Source organism: Zygosaccharomyces rouxii, assembly GCF_000026365.1.
Source record: "Zygosaccharomyces rouxii strain CBS732 chromosome A complete sequence".
Taxonomy (NCBI): Eukaryota; Fungi; Ascomycota; class Saccharomycetes; order Saccharomycetales; family Saccharomycetaceae; genus Zygosaccharomyces; species Zygosaccharomyces rouxii.
The window spans coordinates 786421-802325 of NC_012990.1; the positions used below are offsets into that span (position 1 = coordinate 786421).

Below are 15905 nucleotides of genomic sequence, written 5' to 3' on the forward strand. Positions count from 1 at the left end.
CACATACTTTTGTTCATACTTAAAGACAACAAATCTTGGCACTATTATTAATAATACATTCATTTAGATAAAAAAAGAAGATTAGGTTACATACAAATAAAATTTTGGGATTCGAACGATTAAAAATCCCCTTTCGTTCATTTCTTGAACAATTTCTTGAACAAATTGCCCTTTTGCTCTTTAGCTTGGCCTTGGGCCTCTTCTTTGGTCTTGCCTATAACTTTTTGACCCCATGAACTATCCTTGGCCTGGTTCAATTTATCCTGGACGCCTTGACGGTAGCCCATACCTTCTTGACCACCTTCACCAGCAACGTCGGCAGCAGCGGCACTGCCACCAAGGCCGTTAGCTTTCTCAGTTCCTTCAGCTCTTCCAGCTCTGTCATACCCACTTTCATACTGGCTATCTCTCAATCCGTCTGCATACCCATCGGCAAAACCTTCATCAACAACGTGTTCGGTATCATAATTGGAAGATTCACTGGTTTCTTCAAGACCTGGAGCAGCGGTGCCAAGGTGATTATTAGGTTGTTGAGCAGAACTAGCAGCAGGTGCTTTTCCAGATGCAACACCACCGTCAGTGGCACTGGCAGGTTGAGCATTACGTCTCCATGGATGAGAACCACCACCGCTTCTTTTACCGACACCTCCCGCGGCGGCACCTGCAGTAGTGCCAGCAGCGACATCACCAGTAGTGGCACCGGTAGTAGGACCAGCAGTAGTACCGATAGTAGGACCAGTAGTGGCACCGGTAGTAGCAGCACCAGCAGTAGCAGGACCACGAGCGCTAGGAACACGGGCGCTAGGACCACGTGTTGCAGCGCCACTACCAACGGCAGGTGCATGGGCAGCAGTACCATCATCAACAACACCATACTTAGCAGTAGTACTATCAACAGCAGCAGGACCATCTGTAGCAAGACCGCCATCAGTGGTAACACCGCCTGCGCCAACACCATTACCTAAACTGGCACCCCTTTGGTGCTTAGTGTATGGGACAGAACCTTCACCTTCCCTCAAAAAGCCTGCACCAGTCTTTTCTGCTTTTTGTTGCTCTTTTACCCCGCGTGGAGGTTGGTAACCGCTATTTTCAGCACCAAATTCGACCACTTTATTAAGCATGGACTTCAATTTATTCTTTGGACGGCTTTCTGAAGTCTTACCCTCATATTGTTGAGCTTTGTGAGCTGGGCTATAACCGATTTCTGAGTCTTCCGCTCCAGCTTGCGTCAAATCTGTTTTGGGCAGATCAGGTAATGGTTGCTCATCTGGTTTACCACCGAACAAAGACTTTCTAGTCTTAAACCTTGAGAGACCAGAACTAAATCCCTTAGATTTACGCCTACTGGCAGGCTCGACACCACCGGCAGCTGCGGCACCACCAAGCCCACCGAGTTCTGCTTCACTATCGAAACCACCACGGGCTGCAGAATCTTCCAAGGGAGATTGAATAGGGGATTGCACAGTTTGCTGTTTTCCTACTTGTGAGCGCAAAGGAGAACGGGCAGAAGCGCCCACGTTGTTGGCACCAGCTGCTTGCAAATCACCTGCTCTAACTTCTTCAGGAGATGCAATAGGATTAGAGAACCCACTCTTAGTAGTGTCGATAGGGGAAGCAAGACCGGAAGCAAGACCGGAACGTCCAGAGTAGCCGCTGACGCTTCTTCTTGGTTGTTGCAAGGCTCCGTCTTGAGCAATACCGGAACGTCTAGAATAGCCACTACCACTTCTTTTTGGTTGTTGCAAAGCTTCGTCTTGTGCAACACCAGAGCGTCTAGAGTAGCCACTAACGTTTCTTTTAATTGGTGCTCTCTCTTCCCTCTTTTCGTAAACTGGTTCGTATACTTCTTCTGTTTGATACTCAGGTTCGTACTCAGGAGCGGCTTTTGGTAAACGCTCAGGATCCACATATTCCCGCTCAAGCTCGGGCTCTATGTACTCAGGTTCAGCTTCAGGCTCAGGTTCTTCAAAATCGTAGCGGTCGCCATTTTCGACTGGATAATCGTAATTACCGTAAGCGCCACCCTTTGGACGAGCGTCCTTCCATTCACCGTCGTAATTTTTAGCATCTTCAAAGTTTTCCTCGTAGTTTTCATCAATCGTCTGAGCTGGTGTAACGAAGGAGGCAGCAGCATTACTTTGAGGTGAGCGAACATCCTTTTCCACACCGCCAAGATTTAAAGGTTGAGTTCCCGATTCTGGTTCCTCAACATTACGTTGCGACTTATTCTGGGACATGGCCAATGCCTGACCATACATCTCTTCATCCGATAAGTTCCTTCTCGAAGCTGTAGAAGCAGAAACAGCAGTAGGCTCGACGTTTTGTCCCAAACGGTTATCTAACGACGAGGCACCAGAAGCACGGGGAGCATCTGCTGCAGGTAAAGCACCTGCAGCTCCAGCATCTCTATCCTTGTTGAATAGAGTAAACTTCTTCTTGCCTCTACCGCTATCTCTTCTTAATGACCGTTGACCCATTCTGGAAGGTGCTTGTCCATCTTGGGAGCTAGCGCTGTCAAGTACATCTGGCGAGAAATCGCTGCCGCTGTAGACATTACGTTGAGCGATTTCGAGAGCTCTAGCATACATTTCTTGCTCCGTCAAACGTCTCTCACCTGCAGCGTTTGCGACAACGGCGGACTGTGGCACTGAACCAGCTTTACGAACTGATCTTGTAGATCTGGAACGCACGGGCCTTGTCGTACTAGTCGTACGACGAACTGGGGCAGCAGCTGGGGGCGCAAATTCTGATTCAGCTTGAGCTGGTTCTTCATATTGATAGTCTTCTGGACGGTGATATCTAACAGGACTTCTGGGTGGACTTATAGGACCTCTTTGTGTTCTTGTACTCCGTACACTCTTTGGTGAAGATGGTGCAGTTTTTTTAACTCTTCTAACTCTTCTTACTGGGTGCTCATCGGCATAATTATCAACGGGTTCAGAAAATTCGTTAAAATGACGAGCATTGTCTTCATCTTCTAAAGGTGTAGTGGTAACGGTCTCCATATAATCCACGCCGTTGATACGTCTGATAGTTCTCCTTGTAATACTCTTCGTTCCTTTAGTGTCTTGGAAATTTGCATCCCTCATAATGGAATCTGCTCTAGGAGCCTCTCTAGCCTCTCTAGCTTCAACGGCACCTCTAGATTTGGTACGAGGTCTTGTTCTAACAACCCTACGTGGTTGTGTTAGAGATTGAGAGCGCTGTTGTACTAGAACTGGATTACCCCTAGAACGGGATGCAGCATAAGCAGCTGCCGCTGACAGACGTGGAGACTTGTTATAGTCGTCCTTGCGCTGGTAGTAGTAGTCATAACGGGAAAGGTCTGGAACCTTATGTTCCTTACGTTGCGTAAGAAGACCCATTTAGTTCGGTTTCTTAGTGTTTCTGAGTGGCTTATTAGTTATAATCCTCTTCTCCTCTCAGATTAATTAATTAGCTTATGGTAAAGTGAAGAAAAGAAGAAAGGGAAGTTTTAAGTTTTCTTAGGCCGCTGGTAGAAAACGTTTCAAGTTTCAGGGGTGTTGGCATCGGGCAGTCCCTTTATATGTATGTCCCGTTAGTTTTGGTTTTACTCTTTCCGGGGAGTTTTGCTTTTCTCAAAATGGTTTCCTGAAAGCAAAAGAAGAAAACGAAGAGGGAAGGCCGAAAAAGAACTAGGGTTAATATGGGTACTTCATCTCCTACCTATAGGGAGAAACACACAATTGCGCAGACCACTGTTGCTAAGGGGAACAATAGAGGAAAAAGTAGTGTAAAAAATTAACTCGGCGGTTAGATAATCTTGTCCTGAAAAGGGGGAAGGGGATGATACATTTCACGTGTATTTGGCGTGATACACGCATTACGCTAAGGTTCTTCTCTTAATGACTTGAAAGCATCGACCATACTCAGTCTCTGCTGGAATATTTACTTGTAGCCACCATCTTGTTTCGCTCTTCTTTGGCTAGCCTTGTTTTGGTTTCAGATGGGGAATTATCGGTTTGATAAACAAAACGTTTAATGAAAATCTGCCTCGTTTCGCTTCACCGAGTCAACCGATCACTAAAACCGCTATTTCCGCTTTACTCTCAATCATGATATAGTGGAACCGCGAAGGTATCATTCCAAAAACTGCTAAACCGCCGAGCTTTTTAAAGCAAGAAAACTTTCGCCCTTTATATACTACCTATTTTCAGCTTTTTTTTTCTAACCCTTAAAAATAGCCGCCGTTGTACTCCACTTCAACGCGGTCATCCGCTTTGAATGGCAAAAGAGTCTACCGTAAAAATGACCTAAAGCTTGAGTTTGCTGAGCGGCTAGACAGCCCAAAGCCAAACATTTGCATCATCCTTTGTTTAATGGATAAAGTTAATGTGGATCAATTTTTTTCGGATTTCTAATCAGATAAAGTAATAATCAAATCGTTAAGTACGTGAAGATTTTAAATGAAGATTTATAACGGAAGAGACGCCTTCTCCAGATTCAGGCCATATGAGAAGGGAGAGAGAGAGAGAATAAGCAAGAGGAGAGCAATGTTGGTAATGTAATTGCCGGATTCCAAACCGCAAACTTTGGTTACATCCAAGAAGAATAGATCCAGTCACGTGACAGCTACACCGTTTTACCGCCGAGACCAAAATCTGGTCAGGAAAAAGTGAGTATTACTCCCAAAAGCTTACTTAATCATGATACTTTAGCTTCTCGATATTGTTAACTTGTCTATAAATCCTTTCAACGCCTTGCGGCTGGGCGAACAAAAGTTTCTGAAAACCCGTGCACCACGATTATCGAACCAATCGAGGTATCCGAACCAGGTCAAAACGACGCCGTTGCTGCCCATACTCAAGTACCATTGGTTTGAGAACCGCCGCATTCACCTGGCTATGCATTTATGCCGACTTTATCACTTTATCACTTTGGCAAGTAAGAATACGACACCCGTACACCGGCGAACTACACATACCAACTTTTCAATACACTGTAGAAGGCCACTGCTTTTAACCATCATTGGCATCTCTGTATCTGCGCGCTCAGTTTAAGCATACAAGCGAGGCCCAACCGCCTGCGGGCTTGAAGTAAACTCTGACCCATCTGGGACATTTCTTGAGAGCTATTGCACGACTACATAAGTATCCATGAAGCTTTCGAGAGTGACATCTGCTATATGTCTAGCTAAAAGCCTACTACTTATCTAGGAAAGTCACGTGAATATATTTGTTTCACGAAGTTATTTGCAATCCTAGTAGGTATAGGTTAATTGAAGTGATGGGAATATCATCAACTATCTTCCAGGGTTACTATATAGTACTGTACCGTATTATAGGTATATAATTTCTTTTTTTTTATTTTTTTTTTTCTGATAAAAAATTTGGGGATCCACCGTTGCGTCTGTGGTCTCCCACTTTTAAGCTCACACGTTTAAACAAAGGGAAAACTTCAGCACCAAGATTAAGAGTTCCAGATAATAATAGGTTCAAATAGATAACCATAATGAGCAAAGAAGACGAAGCTGCTGCTCGTAACATTAAGCTCGTTAGATATACACATCCTAGCCCACAAAATTGGAAAGGTAAAGATGGATTGGAAAAATCGAGATCGCTGCCGGTTCAACACAAGAAGAAAAGCGAAGGTAGGCTAATGGATATGTTGAAATCTAGAAGCGCCAAGTTTCATAATCTTACTGTGAATCGCAGTCTATCAGCGGGACCTAAGGACACACGTAATGGTGTTAAAAAGAATAAAGAGACATGCTTTTTACCTGTGAGAACTCCAAACACCGTTTCTCGTCCAAACCCAATTTCTCCAAGTGCTGTACAAAAGTTGAATCTGGATACACGTTTAATCCCAGGTAACAATTCTTCGAATCATGGATCATTTACTTCTAATGTTAAGAAAATGCTAGAGGAGCAACGTCCTCAATTGAATTCTATACAAAAGCAACAACCCGTACCGCATACATCGTCAAGAAGTGCCAATACTACTCCTAAAAAAACCGATGGGACTTTTCAAGGGGAGAGGGTCAAATCGCCACAATTGGCCAAATCACCACAACAACAGCACTTAAAGACTAATGATAAAAAATCTGAGCATGAAGATGGACGTCAGGTAGAAAAAGAAGCCGACCATAAAGAGGAACAACGAGAGGAAAAAAACAAAGAACCTCTGCCGCAAACCCATCCTAGTGAAAGAGGAAATAGCATACGACCAGAACGACGTCTGGATGAAAATCCACACAGGGATCAATTCAACAAAATACCGTCCCAGCGGCAAGATCGCCTTGAAATCGAGGCCGAACAGGCTGCTGAACAATCACGTCCAAGTTCAACGGAATCACGATTCAACGATGAGACTGCTTCGTCTTCAACTGAGCGCACGACTCCTCAAGCTATAGAACCGGAAAATCGACATGATTCAATTCGATCCGGTTTACTCAAATTGTTTAAACAAGTGGAGACTGAGAATCTTGCATCTGATAGTGATTCAAATTTTAGAATTGTTCAATTGCTGCAAGGTAAAAGAAGTGAAGCAGGGGAACAAGAGGAACAAGAGGAAGAAGAATTCGAAGTTTCTGACTTTGATGAACGCGATCGTTCACTTCAAGGGAGTGTAGTGGCATTTGAAGGAGAATTAGGACCACCAGAGGACTCAGGAACTTCACGCCTTGAAGTGGTTTACCTATCCGACGAAGAAGAAGAAAAAAGACCAAGGCATAAAGTCCTGCCGCCCAGTTCAGGTTTATTGAGGCCTGCAAGTCCCAGGAGATCGATTCCAGCTATGAAAGATCCTATGGCGGAGAAACGTAAAAATGATCGTGAAGTAGCTGTGGATGCGCTTGCTAAACTGAAAGACAAGAAGACTTTTGATAAGGATACCTTTACACAAATTATAGAAAAAGGTGTTGCTGATCACAGAGCTCTTGAAGGTAATCCAAATGTTAGTGTAACGAATGACGTTTGCTCAGTAAACAATTACGAAACTTCTCATGCCTATTACTATCAACAATTTGATAGAAGGTCTAAATTAGCATGGTTATCATTACATGAACCCACAACTAGTACTGGGAATGAGCCGCTCAAAGAGATTTGGAAAAGTGAACTATTGGCAAATTTCATGTCGTGTACAATTTTCTTCCATCCTATAACTTCTTCCAATCTAACTGCTGATCAACAAAGTTCCTTGGATTACCAAATCAGTCAATTGAAGAAATTGTTGCAAAATAAATTCTACATCAAGTTATCGGGATCTTTGGATAAAAGAGTGGATATTGTGATCTTATATGGTCAAAACGAAAAAGTGTTGAATGAACTTCTGGAAAAGAAACAAAATTCTTCATTTCGTGTGTGGTCACTCCAAAGAGCTTTGAACTACTTACAGGACGTTGGAATTGATCTACAAGAGTGGAATATAGAGAAAGACGCGCAGGATCGTGAATCCATCTTGGATGTCCCAATCTCTGAGGATTCGATTCAAGAGGATATTGAAGATTCGACCGAAGAAGTAGAAAGGGAAGGGAATAAAGAAACAGAAAGAGAAGAAGAAAATGAAGAAACGAAAGAAGGAGAAAGGGAAGAGCATAAAGAAACTGGAAAAGAAAATGCAGCAGAAAGGGAAGAGAATAAAGAAACTGGAAAGGAAAATGCAGTAGAAAGGGAAGAAGAGAAAGAATTAGAAAAAGAGGAGGATGAAGAGTTAGAGGAGAAAGTGGAAGAAGAACCACAATCTGAGAAGAGAGAGCCTAACCCGGAGAAGAATGCACCAAAACTATCGAAGAGTCCACCAAAAAGAGTGGTCAAAGCGAAATCTTCAAGAAAAAAGGATGCATATGTTCAAGAATTATTGCAACAAGCCTCTGGTGCCCTGGACAAAAGAGATGCCCAACTAAAAGCTGCTCATAGCATTATATTAGCCCTCTCGAGGGATGTCATGCATCAAGAAGTCCAAATCACGTCCCTAACTGGGCAATTGAAATATTCCAAGAAGGAACTAGATCGCCAAACTGAGCTTGCAGAACAATATAGATTATGCATGGCGGAGCAAGAAGTCGAAATGGCACAACTGCGAATTCAGTTGGCAAAGAAAAAATCCAAGAAAAATCGCCGAGCATCTCCAAACCCTTAGGAGTAATTCTTAATGATCAAGAATAAAAAAAAGAGACTTGTATAGCGATATGTAGTATAATCTGTTTTTTATTTTTTATTTTTTATTTTTTCATTTTATTTATTTTCTGTCGCTGACATCTCGATGCTTCTTGTGCGCGAAAAGAAAAAAAATGGGTGAGGAAGAATTGTTTAGGATGCAAGCATTTTATACCGACCATGCTCTCCGCATCTAAACGTTCCTTAAGCCAATCAGTCCATACTACTGGCTTAATTAGGTTCTGCCATGGATGGTAATAAACGAAGAGGCTCACAAGATTTTGAAGATGATATAGAACCTTTAAATAAGCTTCCAAAGAGCAATGGTAACTCCAATAATATTCATGAACAAAATTCAGGCAGCATGTGGATTTATTCCAATGTATCTATGAAACGCAACCGAATAGTAGAATCTGATAACAACCCTTTTTTAAAATCCCAAAAATATCTGAGGAGGATTTTATCACCAAACCCTCAGAGAGACAATGGATCTTCGATGAACGATGCAGATTCAGGTGATGCAAGAAATTCGAATAAAAATTTGGCCCAAAGTCCTGATGCTGCTGTGAAGCCAATTGATGAATCATTCCGTGATATTATGAATCAATTAACAGGTGAAATTATGAATTACGAGGTTAAACTTGCTAGTTTATACGGCAAAGTTGAAGAAATGAAAACGGAAAATGTAAAGATACGAAATCGGTATACTCTAATGTGTCGAGGAGTTGTAGGTAGCCTAGGAGGTTCCAATGATTTTGATCAATCAGTGGATACAGAAGAATTTAGCTCAGATGATGAAACCTGTGCATCTGATGGGACTGAGGCCTGTGATGAGCCCGAAATGATGAATGATGGTGGTAAAAACGAAGAATTTGGAGTAATTGTACCTTCTGAAAGGTTTTCAAAACTGAAAGACGAGCTGGACACACTAGAGACTCGTATCTTGAATAGATTTGAGGAACTTCAAGAGAATCAAAAATCTACGAATAACACATCCCCCAATGATCTTGAGAGGTTGGGGGTAAACCTAGAAGATATTCCACTCGTTAAAAATCTTCGAACCGATTTGAGACGTTCATTAGAAGAATTAAAAGAAGTAAGAAAGTTTACAGACATACGTGTTTCCAACTTAAAGAGCACATTAACTTCAGAAAGAAAGATATCAGCTACGGCTCGAAGAGATTTTGAATCAAGTAAAGTGTACGTGAAAAATGCTGCTGATTTTGTCAATAGAGCCAATTCACACATAGAACAGTACAAACTCGTTAATCAGACGCAGCATAATGTGATTGAGTCACTGCAGAGACAATTAGCCAATGTGCAGGAAAAAATTAAAAATACCCAAGTTCAGTCTGCAAGTGATCAGAAAAATGTTAGTGATGAGTATCGTTTGGTCTCAGAGAAATATCAACGCATCTTTACGGCTTATACAGTACTCAATAGCATCTCACAAAAACAGAAGAGTGATGTAGCCCTTTTGCATCATCTTTACGAGGAAGAAAAAAGAAAGAGTGTTTCTTTAATTGCTGTTGTGGAACAACAGAGAAAACTTATGAATCCAACAAGATATATGGGCCCAATCACTGCTTCTGAAGCTTTAACAAGGCTTTCAGCCCTATATGATAACCGCTGTGATGAAAGTGCAAGGGAGGAACGAACGAATTTAGCTAGAATGGCAACTATTCACGTAATGTACAAAAACTTGCTGGATCAAAAGGATAGAGAGCATCAAGGTGCTATAGAAAACCTTGTGAGGGAACTCAACGAATTGAAAGGTATTAATACTGCTCCTCAGAAATCTGACCCATCAGGCCAATCTAGAGATATTTTTGACGGCGACGTCGATCGAGCTATGGCAAACCCAGAACAGCATGGTGTTTAGATCAACCCGGCTAGATACTATGATAGAATTCTGCGCAATTATAACTATAAATGTATATGTATACATGCATCCCGATAAACGTATTTAAGTTTTCTGATACAGCCGTTCTTAAGATGGCTTTAACCGACTACGACAGAACGAAGTGATTACTCATAAAATAAAAATCATGTCCCTATATAAGATGAAATTTCATGTAATCCATGCAAAATACTATTACATCATCCACTTACTAGATGCTTTAACTTTTCTAAATCTAGTTGGACTACGTTAGAACCGCTGTTGTTCTTAACGGCTTCATAATAACAAGTTGCATGGAAGTATTTACCGTTCGCCTCCATTGAATTTTTCCAGACCCATTCTCCTAAGTCTTCATCATACAGACCTGTTACAGCATCCTTACAGATGGGGCACTGGAAGGACATATCTTCAGCTAATTCAGGAACCACGACGTACTTCTTCCGTAGAATACTTTCATCAACGGCCACGGTCTCTGGTGATTTGATTTCTTCCACTGGTACTGAAGATTGTGCATTAGTCGATTGTGCATCTAAATTCGCTAGAGTTAAACTTTCGTCTGTTGTACGATTGGTGGAAACAATCTCTTCGTCTTTGAAATTTACCCATTGTGAATCATGCAAATACCAATTTCTGGATTGAATATTCTTTTGCGCTGCTGTTCCCCCCAGACCTGTTCCTGAAATAACCGTACCTTCTGATCCTTTCATTCTTTTATGAATTCTAAAATGCCAATCTAAGTGTTCCGCCTGTAATCTCTTCTCTTCAACGTCATTACCAAACCTTTTACCGCATACGTTGCATTTGTTAGGTTTTGCTCTATATAAGAGATGAACCAAGCAGTTGTTAACAATCGGATTCTCGTTGGATATCACTTGTTGAGAGAGTTGTAAATTTGGAGTATTTAAAATGTCCACATGAACAGTAGCAAAAGATGCCTTACAATCTGCTAAGATACCGTGTAAGAAATCCATGGGCGGCAAGGGCTTGTGCGTCTGCTGCTGGTGAGTTCCCAACCCATTTTGATCGGCGCCTAATCTTGAACAAAGTGTTACAATAGATTCTTTGGGAGGTTTATAAACCAAACCTTCTTCATCTAGTGATTGATATAACTCTTGTAATTTGGTCTTCTTACTCTGCCTATCAAATTCTGAAAAGTTTAAAGGCGATAATATGCTCTGGGGGCCACCAAAAAGAGAAGAGACACCCCTACCAATATTAGAACTATCTCCAAATAGCGGAATTACCGATTGACCATAAAGTGGGTTTTGCTGTTGATTCTGATTCTGATTCTGATGCTGCTGCTGCTGCTGTTGATGCTGCTGCTGCTGTAGTTGTTGTTGCTGCTGCTGAACGAACTGCTCCTGTTGTTGATGCCTTTGTCTATCTTGCAAAGTTTGTTGATCTTGAGCAAAAATCTGTCTCAACTGCATCTGTAACTGTTTGAGAGCACCAGCTGTCAATTTTTCCCTCTGTAATTCCTGCTTTAACTGAGACAAGACCACTAATTTCATATTTAACTTCTCATCTTGCGGTTGTGCTCTAAGACGTTCTGTAGATAATGCTGTCAATTTATCAATTTCTCTCATGAGTAATGGTACAGTTGGTGTTGGTAACATGGACTGGAAATTCTTTTGATGTAATGCACTTGCCTTTATTAGAAACTGTTCAATCTTTTCCAATGCTGTTTTTTCAAAAAGTGGTGAGTACCCACCAGTAGATTCATTGGGTACCATCCAAGTCTTAAACATATTAATTAGTTTAGTTCTAGTTGTATTATCCACAAGTAAATAAGTCCTCCTGTAAAGTGAAAACAAGTTTCTGCTAAAATAAATCGTATAGGGACTACCAGCATTTTTACAGATAGAATCTAGAGCATAAAATGCACAAAGCTTTTGTTTTGGTGGACATCTTTCTAGTTTGGCCTCTAAGGCATCTACAAAATACTGAGCACAAGGAATGTTCTCCTCGGCAATCTTGGTAAGTGTAGTGATTATGGGCCTTGAATTGAAGGTCAACTCCTCCAATATACTGGTAAAATCCTTAACCACTATTTCAGCCTCCTTATCCATGATAATAAAACCCTCCTACTGCTATATATTCTCACTAATGTGTCTAGTTGATTGCACTTGTAATGAAGCGATGCCTTTAAACTTCGACATATGAATGTGTTCTGATAAACCCGTAAACCACAGCATAATGTGTACCGGAAATCGATATTGGGCCATAATTGGCTTTAAATTCCACATTTAGCAGTACTATACCATTCTATACCATCTTTACCTGCATTTTGGATGGTCTAAGCTCCCTAAACATATCATCTTTACCCTATAGTGGCACGATTCCCTCTTATCTACGCTATCCGGTCAAAATTTTTCACTTTTTTTTTTTTTTTTTACAACTTCAATAGAAAATTTCAATTGAATAACTCATCAGTCATAACCACTTCACTTTAATTCCACATTCCTTTTATCGGTTCCCGTCCCCAAGGATCTGTACACGATATGTCTACCAACGATAAGAAACAGACTGGTCTTGCCCGTTTGCTTGGATCTGCCTCTGCAGGTATGCTCGAGATTGGTGTTTTCCACCCAGTGGATACCATCTCGAAGAGATTAATGACGAATCACACCAAGATTCTCAACACAACTGAATTGAACCGTGTTATTTTCCGTGAACACTACCAGGTGCCTCTCTCCAAACGTGTTTTCACACTTTTCCCGGGTCTTGGGTATGCAGCATGCTACAAAGTCCTTCAAAGAGTTTACAAATACGGTGGTCAACCATTTGTCAATGAATTTTTGAACAAAAACTACAAGGCAGATTTTGACAATGCTTTTGGTTCCAAGACCGGTAAGGCATTGAGATCCGCTACCGCAGGTTCTCTAATTGGTATTGGTGAAGTTTTCCTATTACCATTGGACGTTTTGAAGATCAAAAGACAGACAAATCCAGAAGCATTCAGAGGCAGAGGATTCTTAGGAATTTTGAAGGATGAAGGTCTTTTCAACCTTTACAGAGGTTGGGGTTGGACTATGGCAAGAAATGCCCCCGGTTCATTTGCCCTATTCGGTGGTAATGCTTTTGCAAAGGAATACGTCCTAGGTATCAAGGATTATTCCCAAGCAACCTTTGCCCAAAATTTTGTCTCTTCCATTTGTGGTGCATGCGCATCTCTGGTGGTTTCAGCTCCATTAGATGTGATTAAGACTAGAATTCAGAACAGAAGTTTCGATAACCCAGAAACTGGTATTACCATCTTGAAGAACACTTTGAAAAACGAAGGTATTACAGCTTTCTTTAAGGGTTTGACTCCAAAATTGTTAACTACTGGTCCAAAATTGGTTTTCTCATTTGCTCTAGCCCAATCTTTTATCCCTATGTTTGATAGACTATTACAGAAGAACTGATTGAAGTTGGTCTTGTAAATATAGATGTTTACTTGATTCTTATGAATAGATATACGGATAGAGTTTGCAGTAAAATACAACCATCGAAAGCTGGCAAGTATGGGTAGCTGCTTGACTATTCACCAAAATAGCCGCCCAAGTAGTTAATCACATAAGCTAAGCGTACGACTCACGCGAAAGTCATATCATATCGTACGAACTGGTTTACCCCGGGAAACCTTAGAATGGGGAAGCATAAGTTTATAAACAGATAGTATTAGCTGTAGACCATTAAGAACGAACCCAAGAATCTCTACAGAGGTTTCCCATGAATCAATAGGTTTGCTGGATAGGTTGGTAAGGATGGTACAGGCGAATTATAACTTAGATGAAGACGGTGGTGAAAATCCCTTCGCAGATCCTAACCTAAGGGAGGATAACCACCAAGAAGAAGAAATTGATGATATTTTGACCCCAAGTCCTACAACATCTCATGGATTTGGTTTGCATACGAGTATACCTACAGATGAAGACTTGACAGATGTAATGGTTGGAGACAGACGGTCTTCAGGATCTCCTAAAGCGGTGGAATATGATGGGGAGACGCTTCAACAACAAATTATTCCTCCAGGCTACAATGAGCACATGATGGTTAAAGATTCATTCCTCACAGGAAGGGCATTGTTGTATTTCACATCAGTGTTTGTATCTATCGGCGTGTTCCTGTTTGGATACGACCAAGGTGTCATGTCTGGTTGTTTAACGGGTAAATACTTTAAAAGGCATTTCCACGACCCATCTCGAGCCGCTATTGGTATAATGGTATCGATTTTAGAAATCGGTGCCTTGGTGTCCTCTTTGGTAACCAGCAGGTTAGGTGAAAAACTGGGCAGAAGGCGCACGATTAAATATGGATCGCTCGTCTTTATCATTGGGGGACTTTTTCAAGCATTTGCGGGAGGAATTGGTTATTTGATTGCAGGTAGGCTCATTAGTGGTGTCGGTGTTGGTCTGCTGAGTACAATTGTCCCCATATACCAATCTGAAATATCTCCTCCGCACAATAGAGGTAAATTGGCATGTATCGAATTCACAGGTAACATTGTAGGATATGCTACCAGTGTTTGGATCGATTATGCATGTTCTTATTTTGAGAACAATGCTGCATGGAGGTTGCCACTTTTTATTCAGAGTGTTATCGGATTCATGCTGTTCAGCGGATCCTTTGTCATCGTAGAGACTCCTCGTTGGTTGCTGAACCACGATCGTGATGTGGAGGGATTTATAGTCATTGCTAATTTGTACAGCGATGGAGATTTGCACCATGCAAAAGCTAAAGAAGAATTCCAATCCATCAAGGAAACCGTGCTCATATCACGTATGCAAGGCGAGGGCAAATCTTATGTGAAAGTCTTCAAAAGGTATCGGAGAAGAATGCTGATTGCCATGAGTTCGCAGATGTTTGCTCAATTAAACGGTATTAACGTCATCTCATACTATGCTCCTTTGGTCTTTGAAAAAGCCGGCTGGGTTGGAAGGAAAGCCCTTTTAATGACCGGTTTCAATGGGATTATGTATATCGTCTCTACATTACCGCCATGGATTCTCGTGGACAAATGGGGACGTAAACCGATGTTATTGACAGGGAGTATTCTCATGGGGTTCGCCCTCGCATGCATTTCCTTATCGATGTTGGCAAACATTAAGGCAACACCAAAATTAGTGGTAGTATTTGTGGTTATTTTCAACTCTTCATTTGGTTTTAGCTGGGGTCCCATTCCTTGGTTATACCCGGTGGAAATTGCCCCACTTTCAGCACGTTCTGCAATGGCATCTGCATCAACAGCCACCAACTGGCTCTGTAATTGGTTAGTTGGTATCATGACCCCCATTTTAGAGGAAAAAATCAGCTGGGGTCTCTATTGGATCCACGCAACATCCTGTTTCGCTTCCTTTTTGGCGGTTTACAAGATTTATCCAGAAACCGCCGGTGTCAGACTGGAGGACATGGATACAATATTTAATGACAGACTACCCAGTTTTGGTGTGACTAAAAACAACAGATCTAATTCAGATCCTAACAACTTAGAGATGGATATGGACTCTTTAACCGTAAACGAGAATAACGCTGATGCAGATCCTTTCAAATCCCCGGAAGACGAAGTCAATTTCAAGAGTAATCAAAGTATGCTGTCTAGAACAAACGCAACAGACTCCTTACCAATTGAAACCCCTTCAATGGATGAAGTTCTCCAATTTAAGGAACAACAAAAAAGTAAAGGTCTGGGGATGGTCATTAGAAGTGGATCCAGAAATATGTGGTACATGATTAATAAATTTATTCCTTCCAAGAGTTCAGATAGCGGTACTTATAACACTATCTGGAATAACGATTTGGAAAATGGATCATGATGTATTATTAAAAATAATAAAAATTCGTGCACCTGATGCTTAATGTGCTCAACACCTCCACAATATTTCCTTTTTTTGTTATAATTATTA

At 41.4% G+C, this 15905-nt stretch overlaps 6 protein-coding genes across 6 annotated transcripts; 4 read left to right on the forward strand and 2 right to left on the reverse strand.

The window, feature by feature from the left end:
* Positions 1 to 137: 137 nt before the first annotated feature.
* MSC3 (Msc3p) lies at positions 138 to 3365 on the reverse strand (the record flags this gene model as incomplete). The annotated part of the gene is made up of 1 exon (XM_002494746.1): positions 138 to 3365. One exon carries the CDS (start codon positions 3363 to 3365, stop codon positions 138 to 140), a length of 3228 nt encoding a protein of 1075 aa, XP_002494791.1.
* Positions 3366 to 5472: 2107 nt separating this feature from the next.
* Positions 5473 to 8100, forward strand: SIR4 (chromatin-silencing protein SIR4; the record flags this gene model as incomplete). Its single annotated transcript, XM_002494747.1, has 1 exon — positions 5473 to 8100. One exon carries the CDS (start codon positions 5473 to 5475, stop codon positions 8098 to 8100), a length of 2628 nt encoding a protein of 875 aa, XP_002494792.1.
* Positions 8101 to 8364: 264 nt separating this feature from the next.
* ASF2 (Asf2p) lies at positions 8365 to 9999 on the forward strand (the record flags this gene model as incomplete). The annotated part of the gene is made up of 1 exon (XM_002494748.1): positions 8365 to 9999. One exon carries the CDS (start codon positions 8365 to 8367, stop codon positions 9997 to 9999), a length of 1635 nt encoding a protein of 544 aa, XP_002494793.1.
* A 218-nt stretch (positions 10000 to 10217) lies between these two features.
* On the reverse strand, positions 10218 to 12086 carry PCF11 (Pcf11p; the record flags this gene model as incomplete). Its single annotated transcript, XM_002494749.1, has 1 exon — positions 10218 to 12086. The coding sequence occupies one exon, from the start codon at positions 12084 to 12086 to the stop codon at positions 10218 to 10220; it is 1869 nt and encodes a 622-aa protein (XP_002494794.1).
* A 432-nt stretch (positions 12087 to 12518) lies between these two features.
* GGC1 (Ggc1p) lies at positions 12519 to 13424 on the forward strand (the record flags this gene model as incomplete). Its single annotated transcript, XM_002494750.1, has 1 exon — positions 12519 to 13424. The coding sequence occupies one exon, from the start codon at positions 12519 to 12521 to the stop codon at positions 13422 to 13424; it is 906 nt and encodes a 301-aa protein (XP_002494795.1).
* A 342-nt stretch (positions 13425 to 13766) lies between these two features.
* Positions 13767 to 15815, forward strand: ZYRO0A09878g (uncharacterized protein; the record flags this gene model as incomplete). Its single annotated transcript, XM_002494751.1, has 1 exon — positions 13767 to 15815. One exon carries the CDS (start codon positions 13767 to 13769, stop codon positions 15813 to 15815), a length of 2049 nt encoding a protein of 682 aa, XP_002494796.1.
* Positions 15816 to 15905: the final 90 nt, after the last annotated feature.